This window comes from Tursiops truncatus, chromosome 1 (assembly GCF_011762595.2).
Source record: "Tursiops truncatus isolate mTurTru1 chromosome 1, mTurTru1.mat.Y, whole genome shotgun sequence".
In the NCBI taxonomy this organism is placed as follows: domain Eukaryota; kingdom Metazoa; phylum Chordata; class Mammalia; order Artiodactyla; family Delphinidae; genus Tursiops; species Tursiops truncatus.
Window position 1 is genome coordinate 78,168,803 of NC_047034.1, and position 23,942 is coordinate 78,192,744.

General features: G+C 42.3%; 1 protein-coding gene across 17 annotated transcripts in view; it reads right to left on the reverse strand.

Moving 5' to 3' along the window:
- The window catches only part of PDE4DIP (phosphodiesterase 4D interacting protein), a 223,861-nt gene that overhangs the window by 126,538 nt on the left and 73,381 nt on the right, over positions 1-23,942 (reverse strand). For all 17 annotated transcript variants that reach the window (XM_073808764.1, XM_073808762.1, XM_073808796.1 and 14 more), the window contains exon 4: positions 19,091-19,201. In XM_073808764.1, coding sequence (XP_073664865.1) covers positions 19,091-19,201 — 111 coding nt within the window. The remainder of the gene's footprint in view (positions 1-19,090; positions 19,202-23,942) is intronic.

Below are 23,942 nucleotides of genomic sequence, written 5' to 3' on the forward strand. Positions count from 1 at the left end.
TGTTAAAATCTTGGTCGAGTCCCAAAAGCCTCTGTTGATCTGGCCCAACTGAGCTGGCAAGTGAGAAAACATCCATATAAATACCAGTGATCTCAGTGATTCTCTCCCTGTCCCCAGCACATTCCTTAGCAGGACGAATCTCTCACTTGGCTGGAGCCTCTCTGTTCATAAATAGGACTGGCTGGGCTTAATTTAGAAAAGTGCAGGCCTCTTATGAAAGTCAGGGGTGAGGCTGGAGCCCCTACAATCCCAGGACACCTTGTGTGGAGACAGGAACCCGGCCCCACTGAAGGGACTATAAAAGGGACTCTCAGAATGATTTATTTTCCTCAGCTATTTAGAAACTGGAGTTCAGGGGAACCATCCTGTGCTTTCCTTAACTTCCCTTTGGGTAGCAGGGATAGAATTGGGAGTTATAAAGTATAAAAATTATATTAATTTTAGGGGCTTCCCTGGTGGCGCAGCGGTTGAGAGTCCACCTGCCGATGCAGGGGATGCAGGTTCGTGCCCCGGTCCGGGAGGATCCCACATGCTGCAGAGCGGCTGGGCCCGTGAGCCATGGCCGCTGAGCCTGCGCGTCCGGAGTCTGTGCTCCGCAACGGGAGAGGCCACAACAGTGAGAGGCCCATGTACCGCAAAAAAAAAAAAAATATATATATATATATATATTAATTTTTCTACAGATAAATTAGTACACAGGAAACCTGAGCCTGTCTAAACATTTCTTTTAAAGGATGTTTGCAGATGTAATTATTATTTTATTTATTTACTTTTTCTGTGTTGGGTCTTTGTTTCTGTGCGAGGGCTTTCTCTAGTTGCAGCAAGCGGGGGCCACTCTTCATCGCGGTGCGCGGGCCTCTCACTATCGTGGCCTCTCATTGCGGAGCACAGGCTTCAGATGCGCAGGCTAAGTAGTTGTGGCTCACGGGCCTAGTTGCTCCGCGGCATGTGGGATCCTCCCAGACCAGGGCTCTAACCCGTGTCCCCTGCATTAGCAGGCAGATTCTCAACCACTGCACCACCAGGGAAGCCCTAAACAGTTTTAAATTATCTGTGGCATCTAACATGATCTGACATTTATCCCCAAATTCAGCTCTCCATTCTGGATCGGCACTTGCTTTGATCTACTCTCCAAAAAGAATAAAGCCACTCATTGGTATTCTGCAAAGTCCAGGACAGTTTTTCTTGCATTGAAACTTTCACTACAAAATGGAATCTAAGTTCCAACACCCGGCAGTCACTCCTCCCTTGGAAGCCTATCCGTGACCTGAAGCCAGGTCCTATGATCAGGCAACTCCTCTGAAATAATACCTGTGCTTGAGACCAGGGGCAGCACTTAGACTGTAGACTCTAAGTTGTATCATTCAGGATGGCAGCCACGAGCCACACGAAGCTATTGAACCCTTAAGCTATGACTAGTCCAAAATGAGATGTGCTGTAAGGATTTCAAAGACTTAATACACACTGGATTGAAAAGACTAGCCACAACAAAAGAACATAAAATCCTAATGATTTTTTTAATGCTGATTTCGTGTTGAAATGATATTTTAAATACGTTATTAACATTAATTTACTTTTCTTTTAATGTGGCCACTAGAAAATTTTAAATTACATCTGTGGGGACTTCCCTGATGGTCCAGCAATTAAGACTCCTTGCTCCAGGGAACCAGACCCCGCATGCCACAGCTAAGATCCCACGTGCCTCAACTAAGACCCCGTGTAGGTAGATAGATAGATAGATTACATCTGTGGCTTACATTAAATTTCTGCTGGACAGTGCTGTTCTACAAAATGTTAGAAAAAAGATGTACTAGTTTTAAGTACACTACATGAAGACATGTCCTGACCTGCATCACAATTAATCCCATGGTCTAAGAGCACCTGTAAGAGTTTTATGGGGTTATGGTATTCATCAACCAACAAAATACAGAAGTGACTCCAGCTAATTATAAGTGAAGCAAAATTATCTAGGGGGTGATAGGCACCACACTGAAGAAGTCAGGTCACAGTACTACTCAAACTATGTTCAGACACTAAACTGCAAGTGTCAGGAGGGCAGGGACCCCCTCTATCTCCTTACCCTTGCATCCCTATTGCTAGCACAGTGCTCATACACAGAAGTGCCCACACATGGAAGATGATTATTTATCCAATGAATGGGTGTTGTTAAAAATAAAAACACAGCCCTCTCTTAAACCATTCTCACTGTCAAGAATTTCCTCTTCCTATGCTGTTTCTTTTCTCAAGTTGTTTGCTTCCTACTTCTGCTAACCCTTCTCATGGAGAGACTTCTTAGTTCCAGGAAGAGTTGGAGGTTCACCTGGAGTGCTCCAAAGCCAGCTTGTGGGCTCTCAGGTGGAGGAGACATCAAAGGATGGAAAGGTGGCCTCCTGTTTCCCATGTACAGATGAGCCTCACCTGCAACTTCCAGGGTGTTTGCAATCAATCAACACCAACTTTCTGAGTTTCTATTATGGGCTCAACAATGTTGAAGAGAATGTTGAAGGCAATAGAGTAAGTTTGAGATCAATCCAACCCACAAAGTACTTATAATCTAGAAGAAGAAATAAGCAAGGTACACATTGGAAAGATAATTGCCAGCCAGGGATTAAACACGTGCCAAATCATATATCTGAACTATAACTGCTGGAAGAGCCCAGAGAGTAAAAGATGGTTTCGGGGATTGATTATGATGAAAGGCCCACCTGAGCAGGTAGAATCTAAGTTGGACTTTGACACCTAAGTGGGGTTTGGAATAAGCAGAGATAAAGGATACAGGTATTCCAGGCGTGAACAAGGATGTGTCAGCAGGAATTAGCACACATGAGGGAGACTGACTCACTTTAGGAATATATTTGAAAATACATAGTGAGAGAATAAAGCTTGCTTCCTACTTCATGGAGAATACTGAAGTAACTAGAAGAAAACCCCTACAGTCTCCTATCACCATATCTATCCATCATCTACTAGCATCTGTGCTCACAAACTGTCTTTCCGTGTGTGACCACAGATAACTACCCATGCTCCCATCTAAAGCCAAACCTTCCACTTAGGCATTAGGTCCCATTCTCTCTACTTCTCAAAAGTAGCAACCAGAAAGTCTCCTTAATCAATATTTCATTTTCTACTGGAAAATTCTACTGGTACACAAGCATACTATTATTCATCTACCTTTTAAAAAATCTTCTATGGACTCCTTACCTTTACCAGTTACTGTTCCATTTCTTTGCTCTCCTTTGCAACAAAACTCAACGTAATCAGTCCAATTCCTCTCCTCCCATTTTTTGTTAAACCTACTGTAATCAGACTTTTGCCTCTACCGCTACCAAAACTACTCTAATCAAGATCACTAATGACATTCATGTTGTCAAATCCAAAGGTCAATTCTTAGTCATCATATACTTGAGCAATCAGCAGCATTTCAAAAGGTTGATCTCTCTCTTCCATTGTATGTTTTCTTTACTTGGCTTCCAGAATCCAGATTCTCTTGGTTTTCTTCCCACTTCACTGGTTACATTTTCTCCATCTCCTCTGCTGGTTCTTCCTCCTTTCCCCAAACTATTAACGTTAGAGTGACCCAGGGCTTAGTCTTTGGTCCTTTTATCTTCCACCTTGGTAGGACTAACTCCCTTGGTGATCTGTACAGTCTCATGGCTTTTTTTTTTTTTTTTGGCTGCATTGGGTCTTCGTTGCTGTGCATGGGCTTTCTCTAGTTGCAGCGAGCAGAGACTACTCTTCATTGTGGTGTGCGGGCTTCTCATTGTGGTGGCTTCTCTTGTAGCAGAGCATGGGCTCTATGTGCCTGGGCTTCAGTAGTTGTGGAGCACGGACTCAGTAGTTGTGGCTTGCAGGCTCTAGAGCACAGGCTCAGTATTTGTGGTGCACGGGCTTAGTTGCTTCCCAGCATGTGGGATCTTCCCAGACCAGGGCTCGAACCCGTGTCCCCTGCATTGGCAGGCGGATTCTTCTTTTTTTTGTTGTTTTAATTTACTTTTTGAATTTTATCTATTTTTTTATACAGCAGGTTCTTATTAGTCATCCATTTTATACATATCAGTGTATACATGTCAATCCCAATCTCCCAATTCATCCCACCACCACCTGCCCCGCCGCTTCCCCCCTTGGTGTCCATACGTTTGTTCTCTACATCTGTGTCTCTATTTGGCAGGCGGATTCTTAACTACTGCGCCACCAGGGAAGTCCCGTCTCATGACTTTAAATACCATCTATATGCTGATGACTCTCAAATTTATATCTCCAGCCCAACCTTTTCTCCAAAATTTCAGATTTATACACTCAACTACTTACATATTGCCACTGGAAATGTCCAACAAATATCTCAAACATAAATGTCCAAAACAGAACTCCTACTCTCTACCCTCAAACCTGCTCTATCTTCCCTATCTCAATTATGGCAACTCCATCCTTCCAGTTGCTTAGGCCAAAACCCCTGATGTCATCATTGATTCCTTTCTTTCTCTCACATTCCATATCCAATCCATCAGCAATCTTGCTGGTGTTACCTTCACCACTTCTCTCCACATTAACTGCTATTATCTTAGCCTGATCACCATCTCTTATGTGGACAACTACAATGACTTCCTAATAGCCCTTCTGGCTTCTACCCTTGCCTTCCTATGGGCTATTCTCAGTATTGTAACTACAACGATCTTTCAAACGTCAGATAGGACTGTCACTGGCTGAGTGTCATCTTGTCACTCAGAGTAAAAGCTGAAGTCTTTAAAATTATCTACTAGGGCCTATCTGATGTGTACAATCTCCATTACCTCTGGGACCTCATCTCCCAACATCCTTGCCCATTCTTATGCTGTTTCAGTCTCCATGGCTCTCCTGCTCTTTCTCTACCTGGAATGGTCTCCTCCCAGTTATCTGTTTGGCTAACTTCTTCATCTCCTTTAGGTCATTGCTTAAAAACTATTTTCTATTGCATAGCCACTCTGGAAAACAGTTTGGTAGTATCTTATAAATTGAAATACATGATTATTATATGATCTAACAATTCTACTACTAGGTATTTATCCAAGAGAAATACAACAAAGACTTGTACATGAATATGCACAGCACCTTTAGTCGTAATAGCCAATCACAGGACACAATCCATATGTTCATCAACAGGTGAATGGATAAACAAATTGCATTATATTCATACAATGGAATACTACTCAGCAATGAAAAAAGAGTAAACTACTGATACAAACAACACAGATGACCTCAAAATCATTGTGCTAAGTGAAAGAAGCCTAACACCAGAATCTATACTCTCTGATTCCATTTATATGAAATTCTAGAATAGACAGAACTAAACTATAGACTGAAAGCAGATCAATGGTTTCCAGCAGTCAGAGATGTAAAAGGACTGGCACCAGTAGGACACAGCAATTTTTTGAGGCGATGGAAGTGTTTTATATCTCAGTTGTGGGGTGGCTATTTCATAGGTAGATATATATATATTTGTTAAAATTCATCAAACTGTACACTTAATACAGTCAATTTAAACAAAAAAAAGAGAGAGAGAGGAAAACAGAAATGGCAACACAGCCAAGTACAAAGGGCGAGTAAGGAGCTCAGCATAGAGACCACCAATCTGGGCTGGCTTCATTGCCTCAGGTCAGCCTTATGGGGGCTATAAATGTTGTGACGGTAAACCCATGAATAAATCTTCCTCCATCCACTGGTCATTCTCATGTTTATTGACTTCCCTTCCCATCTCATATCTGTATAATAAAGTTACAAAAAGATACAGGAAAATCATGTGGTGGACAGTCTCTAACAGGGCTCCCCATGATCCCTGCCTTCCAGGGTTCATGTCTTTGTGTAATCCCCACCTTGAGTACAGCAGGATGTGTAACTTGCTTCCAACCAATAGTCTATGGCAAAGGCGACATACTGTCACTCCTGTGACTACATTAAGTATTAAGAATATCTTACTAGCTGACTTGCTCTAGAGCTTCTCCTTGCTGCCTTGATGATGTGAATGTGTGGGGAAAGTCCACATGGCAAGCAACAGTAGGTGGCTTCAGAGAACTATGGGCAGTCTCTAGCCAACATTCAGCAAGAAGTCTGGGCCCTGAGTCCTACAAGGAAATAAAGTCTGCCAACAACTCAAGTGAGCTCAGAAGCAGATTCATCCCCAGTCAAGCCTCCAGATAAGGATTCAGCCTGGCCATTACTTTGGTTGTAGCCTAGTAAAACCCTAAGCAGAGAACTCAGCTAAGCTGTGCCTGGACTGCTGACTCATGTAAACTGTGAGATAATGTGTTTTAAAAACCACTTTCTAAATGTAGCCTCTCCTGACCACTCTTGAATCCTGCAAACTGCCCTCCATTCTTATACTTTTTGACCCCCTTACCCTACTCTACTATTTTTTTCCCCATTAGGACTTACCACTTGCCAACATTCTAAATATGTTATTTAATATTTATTTATTGTCTGCCCTCTCATAATAGAATATAAATTTCATGAGGGTAGGAATGTTCATCTGTTTTGCTCATTTATATTATTATTATAATCACCTCCAATAGCACCTGGAACATAGTAGGTACTATCAATATAGGTGAATGAATATAGTAGGTGCTACGAATATAACATAGTAGGTGTTATTGAATATTCAATAAATATTTTTAAATGAACGAGGCCTAATGCTTAGATTTCAACTAGGATCAACCTAATTTTATTCTTGCAGGGACAGAGCATAGCTAATCACTGTCTGTCACATACTGAGACTTCTAAAATTTTCTATTAGGCCACCTCTGAGTTTGTTCTTCCCCAAATTAAAAATCCCAATTCCATTGCCCTTTTCTCATTTGCCTCATTTTCTAATTTTTAAGTTCTAATTTTTGAGTCTGAATATTTCTCAATTTCCTCTGAATTTCTGGAGTTCTACACCAGACAGCACTAGTCTGACAGGGCAATGTACGGGGATAAGGATAGCCTGGTTTCTATTACATTCCACAAGGCAATTGCACCTGTTTCACAAGTAAAAATAAGGTCAATGCCACCTTTTAGGGCAGATACATCAATGAGACAATGCCACCTCTTCCTGCCACAATCTTGGTAAAAACCACCATGAAAATGGATATCATTTTACTAGAGCTCCTTCTTTTCTTTTTAGTCTGACCTTAACGCAATGTAGAGTTATTCACTAAAAAACATCATTTGCATTTGAACAGTGACTAACTTTAGTTTCTAAAGAAATGTGCCAAGACCTTGCTTATTAACTGAAGAATTAGGCCATGTAGCTGCTAGGATACCAGGTATACACCCTGAGGCTATTAATGGCAAATCTGGTCCTGTGAAAAATGGGGACAACCAACTTCATAGGGTTATTATGTGGTTGGGATTAAATATATGTAAACTGCATAGCATAGTGCCTGGCATGTAGTAAACACCAAATGGATCCCCTCCTCCATAGGGTCTAAATGTGAAGCATTTAGCATATATTTTCCATGTGTATGCACAGATTTGGGAATAGAGGAGAGAGGATACAAGACAAAGAAGGACAGGATACTGATACCAAAAGGTGGGACAAGACCTGGGCCTAGAAACCTCTCCTGGAGATAAGTAGCCTAGAAATAGATAGAGAAGGAGTCCTCAGGCTATTTTCCTCATGACCGTTAATTGCCCTCCATCTTATATCAAGACCCTTAGGCACTGGTGACATACTTTGACACCTCGAAGAAGTAGGGAGAACAGGAGAGGAAAGAGGGGAGAGAGAAATTAGGAAGTTAGCATTGAGGGCCAAAGGAGGGTAGAGAAAGCCTGAGGCAGAGTTCCGGTTCTAACTGACATCACCACCCTCCACCTGCAGCAATTCAGGCAAGCCCCCTGAAGCTTTCCACAGCTGAAGGGACCTCTCTGCTCTCACCCCCAGCTTTGTAGAGACTGGCAGGGACCAGTTACGACCATTCTGACTCTGAGTTCTCTGAGGCTTCAAATGGTTTGGCAGCAACCTGGGCTTCTCCATAATCCCACAAGCCTGGAAGGGATCGGAGAGAAAGAACACGACTTCAAATGGAGACTGATCCCCACCTCTAAAGGACCTCCTCCTCTGAGACCCAGAGGTCCACTACCTTCATCTGATTTCTGTGCCAGGAAGACCCTAGGATCCAGCTCTGGACTCAGGAGCTCCTGACTTTGCAGCAGAGTGATGACAACACACCATGTCATCAACTGAGTTGTGTTAGGTGGGCAGGACAAGGTTTATGTTTGTACTGAGCATACGCTCCGCTTGACTAGAGAGAATCTGGATGGGGGGGGGTCTGATGGAGTATTTCTAGGAGGGGCAGCCACCTCTGTGGCCTCAGAAGGAAGCTCTGAAACCTACCAAGGAAAAGTGACCTGGAAGGACTTGCTTACTTCTGGCCCTCAGCCAGGGCCCGGACTCTCCTTTTGCAGCTCTAGGTCATGGCCTTCATGCTGGCAGCCTCTGTCCACCCAGGGGCCTCAGAGGAGGGCTTCCTCCTCAAGCCTCCATGTGGGCTAAGGCTCTGTGTGTATAAAGAGGTGGCTTCCTGCCCGACACGCCAGTGGGGCCGTATGTGAGGTTGGGAGGTAAAAAGCTGGCATGACAAGGCAGTCGGTGCCTTTCATTCACTCCCAACCTCTTTGAGCCAAGTTTCCAAATAACAGGGATGATAACTGCCCAGTGCGGCCCAAAGTCTGTTCTAAAGTTGCTTGGCAAAAAGCCAACTGACTATTACTTAGCCCTCCACAGAACAGCATGTACCAAGTCAGATCACTGTCTTTTGGTGTGTGGGTGGATTAGCTGCTACTTAACATGATAGGGTGGGCCCCTTTCCAGTTTGCACCAGCCCCCTGCTCTGTACCTTCTCCATGTATAACACAGCCTCATTTCTCTGGGAAGTCGAACTTGCTTAGATGAGATGGCAAAGGCCAGAGGAGGAAGAAACCCCCCAGCCTCCTCCCCACAAAAAAAATATCCCCATGGCTTTTGGAAACATATAATGAAGAAACTCCTAGGGAAGGGGTACGTAGGCTGAGGAACTAAATACTTGGCAGCAGGCACAGGGTACAGAATCATTTATCTGTGAAGTACTCTAGCTTCTGCTGTGTATACTCTATTTTAGCCCAGGATTATCAATACAAAGAAGAAGAAAGTCTAAACTTCTGACAAGCATATAAATTCCTTGAACTTTTTTTGAAGACGCAGGAAGTCACTGCAAGTGCCTGGACAGGAAGCAAGGCCTTCTGGATTCTAGTTTCAACATGACCATTAATTTGCAATGTGACCTTAGGCGAGTTACTTTACCACTCTGGGTCTCCGTCTCTGTCTTTAAAATAAATGTTTTACTCATTAGGGAAAGCTGAGTGAATGGTATATAGGAACTCTCTATTTTTGCAACTATTCTGTATATCTAAAGTTCCTTTAAAATAAAAAGCTTTCTTAAGAAGTGAAGTGAGGGGAACTTCCCTGGTGGCACAGTGGTTAAGAATCTGCCTGCCAATGCAGGGGACATGGGTTCAAGCCCTGGTCTGGGAAGATCCCACATGCCCCGGAGCAACTAATCCCGTGTGCTGCAACTACTGAGCCCGCGAGCCACAACTACTGAGCCCACATGCCACAACTACTGAAGCCCACGCGCCTAGAGCCCGTGCTCCGCAACAAGAGAAGCCACCGCAATGAGAAGCCCATGCACTACAACGAAGAGTAGCCCCTGCTCACCGCAACTAGAGAAAACCTGCGCGCAGCAATGAAGACCCAACACAGCCAAAAATAAAATAAATAAATAAATGTATTTATTTTTTAAAAAAGTGAAGGGGGCATACAGACTATCTCCAGGATCTTTTGTAACTCTAAACTGATTCTGTGTTCTTATTTATCTCCTTTCAAGTGAAAGTAAGTCATTTTCCAGCTATCCAAATATATATCAAAGCAGAATTTTCAGATCCACTCCTCCTACCGCAGACGAGATGTTGAGTAGCCCAAGCAACAAACCTATTTTTTGCTTTTAACATAGCCTATACCCTGGGCAAAAGCTGCATTCTCCAAAAACACATTAAAATCATTCCCTCCATATCCTCTTTGTTCTTGTAAACAAATAAATTCATCCAGTTGGGAAAAGCTGTTTCTGGCAGCCCATGCTCACAGAATCTCAGTTTTTCCCTAGCAACTGGGCTAATTATAACTCCAGCTACCTGGTAACAGCACTAGAGTTTCCTAACATTGACTGGCAGTTTTAAAGCCATCTCAGCTCTGCTGGCACGTGCCTTCCTGAGAAGGCATCAGAGGAGCTGTGAGACTGGGAGAAGGGAAGCGACTACCTTAGTTAAGGTGAGGGTATCCAAAGGGGCTGCTCAGAATCACGGAACTTCAGAGCTGGGAGAGATGTTAGTGTCAATTCCAGTTCAGCCCACACGTTTTATACCTAAAGAACCAGAGACCCAGAAGAAGCGACTTGTCTTAGCCAGGATCCTGGCAGTCTTCTTGATTCCTTTCCGTCAACCCTCCCATCCCATCAATCACCAAGTCCTACAGATAGTTGACCTCCCAAATATTTCGCAAGTCAGCTCCCTCTCCTCCACTCCTATTGCCATGGGCCTCATTTAGGCCCTCATCATCTCTTGGTTGGCCTATCTGTTCTCCTGACTTCCTGTCTTATCTTCCTTGAATCCATCTTCCCCACCCATCAGAAGGATCTGGCATGTTCCCTGCTCCTTAAAGCCCACCAGTGGCTTCCTATCCTCCTTAGGATAAAGTCTACACTCTTTAAAATGGCACAAAGGATTACGCCCTGCAGACCCTTCAGCCTCATTCTATGCCTAGAACTTAAATTTAGCAACACAAAACCACTTACAATTCTCCACACATACCATGTGGTTTCTGTCTCTAAGCTTTTGCTTCTTTCTTTTAACCCTCCCCCCCCCCCCCCCGCCACCCGCACCATTGACTAACCAATGCTTACTCTCCTTTGAAGACAAAGCTCAGGGGTCATCTCCTCAAAGACTCCTTCGTAGATTTTCCTTCCATCTCCTCTATTCAGTTGGGTTAGAGATGCCTCATTTGAGTTCCCTTATACTTCATACGATCTCTATTACTGACTCCTACCATACTCTCTATCACTTGTGTCTCATGCATCTTTGAAGCCTCAACTTCCCAGCATAGTACTTGGAATACAGTAGGTGCCCAATTAATGTTTATTAATGCATGAATGGCGAAATCTAAAGTTCTCCATGATTTGTCCCCTGCTTACCTTTCCAACCACCACCACAAGTCCTCAATATCATGTGTTCCAGTCATACTGAAAGATTTGAAGTGTGTCAAGCATGCAATGCTTTTGCCTGTTTCTATGCCCTTGTAAATACTATTTCTTCTGCCTGAAATGCTTTACCCTGTTCCTTATTCTATTATTTTTTTTTTGATTCAATTCAAACTTCACATGCTTGACAAGGCCTTTTCTGGTGCATTTTACTGTTCTCCTTAGTACTATAGAGCAATCTGTACATACCTCTATAGTAGCCCTTATTACACCATTTTTATTTATTTGTTGATAACTTTCTCCACCAGCATCTAGAACAGTAGCTGGCATACAGTAGTCAACAGATGCTTGAATTAACGAATGCATGTGTAGAGACATGAGTAAATGAATGGCCAAGGTGATAATGTAAATAAGGTAAACACTTGAGACAGGGACTTACGATGCCTAGTCTTTCGACTATATTACGCTCCTTTTATCAGTGTGTAAACCTGGATGTACATAATAGGAAGAAGTGGCTTTCTGATAAGTCCATGCAGAAGTACAAATTATGTAGACATAGTTAAGGAGATAGTTGAAAGTGGTTTAAAATTAAATCAGGCTCCAGGATTTAGTTTTAGATTTGTTTCCTAGTGATTGAAAGAAAAGGTCTTAAGTATTCAAAGGAAAAAAATTTCCTCTTCCGAACAGGTAAGTATTATGACATCTAATTAAGAGCTCTTAAAAATGAGAAGAGTTGTGTTAGGCAAAAACAAAACAAAGCCAAAAGTTGTATTTGTTAAGGATTTCACAAAATTTTAAAGTAACTATGACAGTTATGGGAAAGTTGCTTTAAAAAAATTTTAGTGGTAAAATATACATAATATAAAGTTTACCATTTTAACCATTTTTAAGTATACAGGTCAGCGGCATTAAGTACATTAACATTGTGCAACCATCCACCTGCAGAACTTTTTCCCCAATTGAGTCTATATCCATTAAACAATAACTCCCCATTCCCTACCTCCCCACAGCCCCTGGCAACCACCATTCTACTCTCTGTCTTTATGAATTTGATTGCTCTAGGTACTTCCTGTAAGTGGAATCATATAATATTTGTCCTTTTGTGACTGGTTTATTTCACTTAGTATAACATCCTTAAAGTTCATCCATGCTGTAACATGTGTCAGAATTTCCTTCCTTTTTAAGGCTTAATAATATTCCATTGTATGTATACACCACATTTTGTTTATCCATTTATCTGTCAGTGGACACTTAGTTTGCTTCTACCTTTTGGCTAAGTGAATAATACTGCTATGAATGTGGGTGTACAAATATCTGTTCGAGTTCCTGCTTTCACTTATTTGGGGTATATACCTAGAATTTGAATTGCTGGATCATATAATAATTCTATGTTCAATTTTTTGAAGAATTGTCATACTGTTTTCCACAGTGGCAACACCATTTTACATTCTCAACCAGCTATACACAGGGTTCCCACTTTCTCCACATCCTGGCCAACGTATGTTATTTTCTGTTTTTGTTTTGTTTTTATCATAGCCATCCAAATGGGTGTGAAGTTTAAAAAAATTTTTTTAACCAAAAACACAACTATTGGTTACAACTATTTAATGAATGAAGTCTCCCTACTTTCTTCCTACTTCTACTCCCCCAAAGAAGAGGAAATGCACAAGCAAGCCTCAAGAACCTCAGAAAGCAGAGAATGAGGTGTCAGCACACACACTATGTACAGACATGGACACAAGAGACTCTGTGAGTTCCACAGAAATGTTTAAAAATAGTTTGGCCAAATTCACCCTTATTTCTTTCTCTTTATTTACATTTCCCCCTTCCTTACTGTACACATTTCTTAAAGTTCACATAAGTAAAACATAGGGGAAAAAAACTTAGCAGCTGACTAAACAAGGTATCCAACTATAAAAAGAAAACAGTCAACTCTGTTAAATATAAGAAAACCACTTATTCTGCAACAGCAGCTGCAAGTTACTTTAGACAGTAATCTGAGAAGGTGCACACTCTCTAGTATGTGTCTCCAGGTATGCAGGATGGTCATAATCCTTTACATTTATTTAACATCTAACACATTAAACATGTTTACATATAGGGAGGAGGGCAGGGCGGGAATTCATGCCTCCATTTCGGGAAACTAAGGTTCAAAGAAGTTAAGGACCAGGCCAAGGGTATATAGTAGGGAAAGGTAAATTCAAAATTCAAGTTTTCTGGGAATTCCCTGGCAGTCCAGTGGTTAAGACTTGACGCTTTCACCGCGGTGGCCCAGGTTCAATCCCTGGTCGGAGAACTAAGATCCCGCAAGCCATGTGGCACAGCCAAAATATTTTTAAAAAAAGGAACACAGAATTCAAGTTTTCTGACTGAGTTCAAAACTTGTGTCCCTACATTTTGATATCCCTCAAAGATACTTGTTTTTCTGTAATTGCCTCCATTGGTTCAAGTCAAGGTTCCTAAATTATATGGCCTGATGGAGTTCCTTGGGGCGTCACTGAACTTTTGGGTACTTAGCACTGTAAGTCTGCACGTATACTCTTACTCATCGTATTTCCCAAAGCCTAACGAAATCAGATTAGGACTAAAGAAAATCAGTCATTGAGACAAAAAGAAATTCAATGAAGAGAGCAGATCTTGAAAGTTCTCATACAAGGAAAAAAAATTGTAACCATGTGTGGTGATGGATGTGAACTAGACTTACTGTGGTGATCATCTTGTGACATATACATATAGAGTCATTATGTTGTACACCTGAAATTAGTACAATATGTTAATTATATCTCCATTAAAAAGAAAGCTAGTTCTTAAAAATTAAATAATATAGAACCAGGCCAAGCTACAAAGTATTAAACCAAGATGATAAAAAATTTTGAATCATAACCAAGCATAGTCATAATAATTTTTGTGAAAGCAAAGGACTTTGTATTATTACTAAATAAAATATTTTATTAAAAAATGTAACAAATCTAGCCTTTCTTGTTTATTTTTTTTTTGAAGAAACATTTGTATGTGAGGGTGACAGTAATTGTGCTGAAATAGGGACACTTCGATTATATTATGTTATTTACACATGGGCAAACTAAAATGGAGAATTGAGACAAATAGGGCAAATTGTCCCAAATCCACTACTGAAGAAGAAGAAACTGATCTGGAATTCAAAAGTGGCCCAAATTGGATGTGTCCAGTAACTGGACTTATCTGGATAATTCTGCCATCTCCCAGTTTGTCACAACAGGGGCAAATATTGTTTGAGGGCTTACTACCATGTGAGAGGCATTGTGCTGGTTTCAATGGATTGGCTCACTTGATTTTGCTCCAGACCCTGTAAGATAGAAATTATTACAAGACCTACTTCAGCTCAGGGAAATTATAGTATTTGCCCAAGTTAACCCAGGTAGCAAGTAGTAGAACCAAGATTCCATCTCAAGCCTGTCTTATTCCTAACTCTTAACTACTATGCCCAGTGATAGCAGAACAGTAGAAATGATAAAAATTTGGTAGGCAAGTAAAGTCAGTGGGCTGTTTATCATGATTTTAAAAACCTAGCTGTGAAAAAAACCAAAAACCAAACAAACCTAGCTGCAGAAATAAGCTACATATAAACTTCAAAGTTTGCTCAGGAAAAATATCTAGACTCAAAGATGAGAAACCACAGCTCAGAGAAGTCAGGCAGTTTAAAGACCACAAAACAATGGAACACAACTCTTTCAACTCCTGTCTAAAGGCCAAATCGACTTTAACCGTCCAACACCAATTGTGTCATATTTAAACATTGACTCTACCTGGTCCAGGAGGACAACATTCAGTTTCTCCTGTCGCTTTTGTTATTGGATCTGACCCTGTCAGATTTTAAATTCCATTCTTAGAATGCAACCTTAAATCTTTTTCAAAGCAACCTTATATAATAATAAATTCACACAAGCTTAGCAAGTAAGTAGTCATTGTGTGGCAAAACACAGTGGATGGTGGTTTTGTATGCTGTTTGGGGATTGGGTGTTTATCACACAGCAGTGGATTTCACAAATTCCAGGGTTGGGCATATTTCTAGTGGGGGCACATTCAGCTATCATGAGAAGATGCAGGATTAGATAATCAACAACAACGAGGAAGTCAGCCAAGTTGCCGCCCAGAAATTATTTACCAGAGCAGCTGCTGTTCAGAAATGCTAACAAGCCAGTCTTCCTGGGAGTGGGCCATGCTCAGCTGTAAACCACTCACAGTGTTTTCTCACTTTACTTTGCTCCAGAATCAGGAGCTCTGTGTACTGCAACAGTTTCTCCCTTCCTTGCTTTATATATTGTCTTCCCCCAAAACTGAACCTACAATTAATATTTGCTATCAAGAGGGGGCAGTGGTACCTAATCATGTAGGTATATACCCTAGTTGTTCTGTGCTGAGGGTAAGCAGCCTCCTCCTGTGTGTTTAAATATTTACAGAAGCTGAAGCTTAAAGGGTAGTTTAACTTAAACATTCAACCAAAAATAGCCAGTCTCGCAGAAACAACTCTTATGTATAATTTAATATTATTTTATTTCTGAATTCTCTGAGTATCTTGAAAGAGAGAAACCCTTAACTCCTTTTTTATTTACTTGCTCTGAAGTTGATACTTTTAGGCTTTTATGTAACTCTCTAACTCTTACAACTTCTCTTACAATTAAACAGCCTTGTAGCTTCCTTTACAATGAAGAATTATGTATATCTACTTTAGTCTCTCCCTCAATCAACTACATAAAGGAGGACTTGCCACTTGGAAAGAAAAAGACAGAACCCACTCTCCAGTCCTTTTCTCCTGCAGTTTCTCATATTTCCCTTCCCTGTAGTCACTATGGTGAAATGCTTGACTGCCTCTCACTAAGACAGTAACTTTTTACTCTTCAGTACAAATATCTCAACAAAAGTCTGCAGTAGTAAAAATATGTGAAATGATAAAATAGTTACTATTCATAATAGAATTTTATTACATATGTTTCACAAATACTGGTTTTCTTTAAGAGAATCCATGCATACAGCACCCAAATTATTGCAGATTCTCACTTAGTTGGGCATGATTTAATGCTTTTACTATATTTAAAGAGTCCTTCCAACACTAAAAAAAAATCAAGCTAAGTTTAGTCACAGAACAGGGCTCTAAATTCTTATCTGAACTACCTGACTTACCATGTGATGCACTGCACATCACTCTCCCTGTCTCTGCCAACATGGCTGCTAATTAATTGTCCTAACCTTGCCGAGTCACAAAGGGACTAACATGGATGAACGTAAAACCCATTCATGGGAACGTCTGAGGGTGAGATTAAAGGAACCAAATTGCTTTACCATTTTTAAATATCATAATAACTATTACTGCTAGTAGGCATACAACTACTACCCTCTCATACCTGTAGGATGCTATGAAGTTTACAAAGTGCTTTGATTATGTCTTCTTATTTAATCTTTATGGCTGCTATTTATTCATACTCTCAACAAATAATTTTCAGGGCCTATGGTGCTGTGCATAATTCTTTTTTTTTTTTTTTTTTTTTTTTGCGGTATGCAGGCCTCTCACTGTTGTGGTCTCTCCTGTTGCGGAGCACAGGCTCCAGACGCGCAGGCTCAGCGGCCATGGCTCACGGGCCCAGCCGCTCCGCAGCACGTGGGATCTTCCCAGACCGGGGCACGAACCTGTGTCCCCTGCATCGGCAGGCGGACGCTCAACCACTGTGCCACCAGGGAAGCCCCTGTGCGTTATTCTTAATGCCAGTTCTACAGGGACTGGAACAGGCTCAGAGATGCTAAGTAACTCGCCCAGGTCTCTGATTGTCCAAGGCTCTTGATCTGTGGTTTTCTAATCCCTTGTCCTTCCATCAAAATGCAACTGTCCTGATTTCTATCAATTCCTCATCACTACATAGTGTGATAAACTAACTTCAACTACGATGTTCATGACTGATTACGGCTTTATGTATTCTGCTTCCCAAATAAGGGCATTTTAACCTAGGCTGTTGGTGCTTCCCAAATAATCACAGCCAAACAGGATGAGTAATGTGACAGGCGAATGGAACAAAGGTATGGTGAGAAGGGAAAGGAGGGGACACAATAGTTTGAGATTCCCCATATTATAGGATGCCTGTAGCTGCCTGACTACTCTGCTCTTAGACCAGGAAGAGACAGGGCCATTTCTACTTCCTGAGTGGGACTAGTGGCAATACAGGAGTCTAACAAAGGGTTGTCACCTCTGCATGTGACAATGTCCTGTGGCCCACTTACCCCCACCATACCTCGGTGCAGCTCCTATAATCCTCTCAGTCACACTTCTCCAGGACAGCGACGGTGCCCTCTCACACCCACCCAGAGTGTCCCCTTAGCCAGTGCAGAGCAGAGGGTGAGACCAACTGACTCAAGCGGTCATTTGATTCAAGCTAAAAAAATCCTTTCCCTCAAATTATCTACGAAATTGCCCCTTTCTTCTGTCTTGCTTTGGAGACAGTTAATGGGAAAATGTCCCTCCCTCTGCACAGTGAACAAATTCATTCACTATTCCTACTCCGAGGCAAATACTGCACTCACGCTCCCCTTCTCCCTCTCTCTGAGTTACCAACCCTCACTTGGCAATATCCCTCTCGACCCCTGGCAGCTCCATTGAAGCACATTCACTATATAGTCACATAAAAGACAAAAGATGAGTCTGGATCAATTTCAGGAAAATTCAGATTAAAACATGGAAATCCAGAAAAGTCAGAAAATAGGGCTAAATCCCTCAGATTTAGCTGTTCATCTTAGTTGAATTCACCAAACAGTGGTTTGGGTCTGAAACACCAGTTATTCCTCTGATCTAGAGTATTATCTAGCAGCCTGTAATGCTTCCCAAACTCCTTCTCGACAGGACAGGGCACACATAGATAATGATAATATTGGTAGAGTCCTCTGGTGCAAACAGCTGGAGATTTAGAAACTGATAAAGTCAGAGGCCACCAACTCCAGGTCGCTCAGGCCGCTTCAGGTCCTGCTAGCCCAGACACTAAGAAAGCTAAGGAAACCAACATTGTGGCAACCGGTTAGGAAGCTTAATCCTTGTAAACCATAGCCTAATGTCCTCTTACCAAGGTGCTGTCTCATCTCACCCTCAACTCAGCCAATCCCCTCTGTCTTCCTTCCCAGCCCCACTCCCCCATCAATCAAGACAGCCCTCCCTTTCAGGGAAGCCGCCATTCCCGCTCCCACCCCACCCAAGGCCAACGGCTGTTCATTCCATCAATACCCTTTCTTCATTCTAAGGTGAACTATTCCTAAAGATGAAAATGCCTAAGACCCCGTCCTAAAAGCTCATCTGCATAATCATCTTCAAAAACAAACACGAATTTCTCAAGGAACAGAAACGTCCTCAGCCCCTGCCCCGTTCCCCATGGCATCATTCCCTGCCCCCATGTGCCAGAGCTAGAAGGGTCCCTTCTCTAAGCAGAGCGTGTGACTTGAAAACTACCAGCTTCAGTCACCTCCGGGGCTTGTTTAAAAATGCAGATTTCTAAGCTCCCCCTCCCTTCCTAAATCAGAATCCCTGGGGGTAAGGAAGTAATCGACACTTTAAACCAGCCCCCAAGGTGATCGTTCTACACAGTTCCAAACCACAGGTCAGAGAGCCTCTGATTTAATCCAGCTCGCTCTCTTTACAGAGTAGGAAAGTAGGAAACAGGCACCGATGAGGTGAAATGGGCTTGTCCAAGGTCACACTGGCGTTAAGGTGACCAGGCCAGGCCAGGCCGGGAGACCGCCTACCCCACTGATTCGCACAGCACCAGCTAGGAAGAGCTCGGAATCTGGATGTGTCCACCACCAGCCCCTGCCCCCCACGAGCCGCAGGCCCCCGCACTCACCCTCTTGTAGATGTCCTCCCTGCTGGCCTCATACTTCTGCTGCATGCGCTCCTCCAGGAAGTAGATGCGCAGCTTGAGGCTGAAGTTCTCCTTCTTCAGGTCATTGAGGTGCTGGGACAGAGTGCGATATCCATTAGACATGGTGGGCAACCCATGGGGAGGAGCACATGCCCAATCGCCCCCTCAGCCCAGGAACGTGGTGCAGCTGCACCGCGGCATGAAGCGAGCCGGCGGCGACGCTGCGAGGCTACGGCGACATGCCCCTGATGGCTGGCGCTCTCTCCCGCACTTGGGCCTGGGCTCGCTGCTCTGGGTGCCGGAGCGCAGCGCGCTTTCCTTTTTTACCTCGGGAGATATTTGCGGAATCCCTGACAGAGGAACATGCTGCGTGAACTCAGACACAAGTGGTGTAACCCGACTCCAAGCTAGGACTCGGCTCTCACCCTCCCTCAGCCTCTCAGGCCCAACTGTAGGCAGTTAACAGTTTCTCAGAAAAGAGAGGGGGCTGACCCTCAGAAGCTTCCAGGAAATGGGGAATGGGAGTAATTCAAGGTGATGGTTGGGTTGCAAGGACACAGAATGGCCCACAAAATGGTGACCACGTATCAAATATCCCCCTTCTGTCAGGTGCAAATCTTAAAGAACGACTCATCAGAGGGGTTTCTAATTTCCTTGAATGATCCAGAAGCTCACCTCTCAACAGTTCCTTCCCAGTTTTATTCCCTGGGCCTTTCCAGCCCTGAGGCAGTTAAAGAAATAGCCTTTATTACCGTGCCCCTCCCCCCATACACACCTGAGCCACCTCCCAAGAAAGGGCCAATCTTCTAGTTCAGTGGAATCTTTGCAAAAATCTGTTTACCAGTTACACAAGCTCCAAGAGGCAGGGTCAAAGGTTCCTCCCTCTAAGGGATGAGGGCGAAAAGAGGGTGGGAGGCGATGGAGGGAGGTGTCAGGCTGGAGCCCAGAGACTTTACCCAGTCACTAGTTCTTAACTCCGGCACCTGCCAAGTGGAGCTAGGCACTCATTACCAGATCCTGCTCCTAAAGCAATCTAAGATCCTTGAATGACAGCTGCAACGCTGGCAGGAAGTATTATTTATACCACACCACACGGGACATTGAAGGTGACTGGGAGACAACGCCACAGCACAGATACCACACACAGGTTCTTGGTTGCAGTAATACTAGCTTGAAAACAAATTAACATTAACATCCAAAGTAAAGGAAACAAGAACTTTATACTTAATTCACGTAGAAGCTTCCTCCCCAACCTACCTGCTCTTCATTCTTCTAATTCTTTCTTCACTCTTCATAATAATTCCAATCAACCTCCCTTTTTTGTACACTGCAGGTAGTATGCTGGGCATGAGGAATACAAAGATGAAGACAGTCCCAGCCCTCCAAGAGATAGGTGGCCGTAGAGATGTAGGTGCGTACGTTTTACACTATAATCCTCCAGGCCTGTGTTATTCAAACATTTTACATTTCACACTGCAATCCAGTGCATGCACACACACACACAACTGAAGTAAAAGTTCCCCAAAGTAATGTTAACCATCACTATGTAGGATGCACTCTGATATTTCCTATTCCATTTCTCTTTTTGGGAGTGACCCACTGAATTGATTCCATGACCCACTAATATGTTTTGTCCTAAAGTTTGAAAAATACTGAATCTGTGGGAACCCAGAAGAAAGAGTGATTCATTCTCATTAGGATGGTGAGAGAAAGAAAGCTTTGACTAGGAGTTGCACTTGCACTTTGCTTTGAAAGACAGAAAAAATTTGAGTGAATAAAGTGGCCTCAGGAGGGCATAATTAGAACTGAGCATTCTCTCAAATAGAGCTGGATTATAAGTAGGCAACACATTTCTTACCGAGACCACTGGTAACTTAAGACAATATATTCTTCATTTTTTTAAAAAAAGCACACATTTAAAATGCATTTAGCTAATTTCATTAAATCTGTGCTCTTAGAATAAATGAATTTCACCTAGGCTTAATTAGAGACAGTGAGGAAGAGAAAAGTCTGAGGTAAGACTCAAGACGATCCTTTTCTGGTCCCAGCTTTGTTACTAAATAGACGTATGACCTTGGGAGTACACGTCTCCAGGGGCCTAACTGTCCTCATTTATAAAATGAAGTGGTTGGAAACGGTGATTTTAAGGCCCGTTCCTGGTCTAAGCTCCTAGAGGAATAACCTGATTATTATTACCTCCATTTTGCACAGGGGGAACCAGGTGCCAGATTCTAGGTTAGTGTTTAATCATGCTTTTGATGTCTACTTGGATTCTTTCATCATGTAAGATAATTTAATAGAAGCTTTATGGAAAGTAAAATTGCCTATGAATGCAGGTGCTCTTATCCAACCTATATATTTCTTTCTTCACATTAAGCCTATTTTCTCTTATGCCCTGTGATCCCTTGTTCTTTTCCTATCTCTCTAGCCTCTTCTCTGTGTTGTTTTTTTTTTTCTTTTTTCCTGGCTCTTTAAAGCTACTACTTAAATGATGATTAGCCATTAGCCTTCTGATTTTTTTCTCTTCACACTTTCTCCCTTAGAGATTTTATCCACTTTTAGGGCTTTGACTTTTGCCTCCCAAACAGTCCCCAAACCTCCAACTGAGTTGTCTCACCCAAGATCTAGCCCTACATATCCAGCTGTTGGCTAAATAGTTCAACTTGCATGTGCCATTCTCACGACAAACCTCATGGCAAACACTTTTGCAACAGTGTCTGTCATGTCTGCCAGAATTCATCCAGCTAGTTCTTCTCCTTATTAAAGCTAAGAAAACCCATTATTTTCAAAGCATTATTTTCAAAACTCAAATCTTATCCTGTCATCTCCCTTACTTAAAAATCCTTCACAGGCATCTCATCACTCTTAGTATAAAAGAAAAAAAAAATCACACCCTCTCAAGACACCCTGCCTCTTTTTTCAAGCCACTTTCTCAAGTTTGAATTCCACCCAAACAAAGCTTTCCCTGCTACGCCAGACTGGAAAAACTCTTTCCTCTTGAGCTCCTAAGGCAACTCCTAACGTTTGGCAAGTGCTCGTACGCTGCCTCGTGGTAATGCTTTTCTGTTGTCCTGCAGGGTTATTTACACATTTTAGAGCTTTTCACTTTTTCATGTGTCTACCTCTCCGACTAGTCTGTAAGCTGCCCAAGGGTCGATGACTTATCTGTCTCTCTATATTCCTTCAGTTCCCACAATTGCCAAGAAGACCTCCCCAGTTAATTCTTCCCGCTGTGCGGTATACAATCACCTCAGTCAGACTAGAGTGTTTTGAGGGCTGGCAAGGCATATTTTGTGTCTTTGTATTCTCGTTGCAGAATATTTAGGACGCACTCCCTAAATATGTGTTAAATTAATGAATAGATAATGATTGCATATATATTTCATTTTTTGCTGATTTGATCTGTTAAATATGGGCTAGGTTGCTTATGTTAGGTTGGCCAAAAAGTTCGTTCGGCTAGGATCTTACGAAAAAACCCAAACAAACTTTTTGGCCAACCCAATATTATTCTCATAACTTTCCAATGATATAGAAAAGTTTGTTTTAATGATTCCAAAGAAACTACATCTGCTAGAATGGTGACTAGAAAAATAATGTTTTGTTCACTTAAATTTCTAAGTTTATATGCCCATCTTGACTTTTCTCCTGAACTCCAATCTACACCTAACTTCCTAGTAGAAATCTCTACTTGAATATGGACAGCTCATACTCGTGATACATAAAACTGGATTCCTAATTTTTCCCAGGACATATGTTCTTTCCTCTTTGGACCCCATTTCAGTTTGTAACCACCAATATTTGCAGTTGTTTGGGCCAAAACTTTTGAATTATTCTTGACCCTTCTTTCTCATGCACATCGTCTCATCTGTCTGTAAATCTGTCTATCAAGATTTCTATTTTCAACACATATAGAGAAGCTAGCTACCACCACTGCCACTCGTACCTTTGCCACTCTGGCCCAAGATACTGTGATGTCTCCTCTGAGTTATTTGAATAGCCCCTTAACTGGTCTCCCCACTCCCACCCTTGCTCCCCTATAGTCGATTCTTAGCGTGGCAGCCATATCACTATGAGGGTTACAAAATGTCAGATTGCTCCTCTGCTGGAAACCCCCAATGGCTTCCCATCTAATTGAGAGTGAAAGGTTAAGTCAGTCGTTTTGTTAGCCCATAAGTCCCAAGGCCCTGCATAATCTGGAGCCTCTCCCCTACCCTCTCTTCTACGTTTTTCCTACTACTCTTCCCCTATGTACTCTGCCCCAGCCACACTGTTTCTCTTTGCTGTTTCTCAGAAACACCAAGCACCCTCCCTCCTCAAGGCCTTTCAGCTTATTGATCCTTCTGAATACTATGCTCTTTCTTTAGTTATCTGCATTCTCCTCCTCACCCTCTTCAAGTCTTTGATCAAATGTCACTTCCTCTATGAGGTGACCACCCTATTTAAAACTGTTACTCACCCTATGCCTCACCCCAGCCCTCCATGTCTCCCTTCATTGTTTTTTTTAATCCCATAGCACTATCACCTTCTAAAATATTATATTTACTTATTTGTTTCTTGTCTGTCTCTCCCTACTAGCATGTGAACTCCATGAGAAAGCCAGGATATGGGCCTGTTTTGTTCACTGCTATATCACCTGTACCCAGAATGGTGCCTGGCACATAGTAGGTGCTCAAGAAATATTTAATAAAAGTATGGATGAATAACTAACGTGCTGACTTTGACTTCATTGGATTTAATCCTAATAGAATTCAATCTGTATACAAGATTATGCAGATCTTGTAGGAGGAAGAGCATATCTAAAGGTAATTTTATAAGTAAAATTAATTCTTCTAAC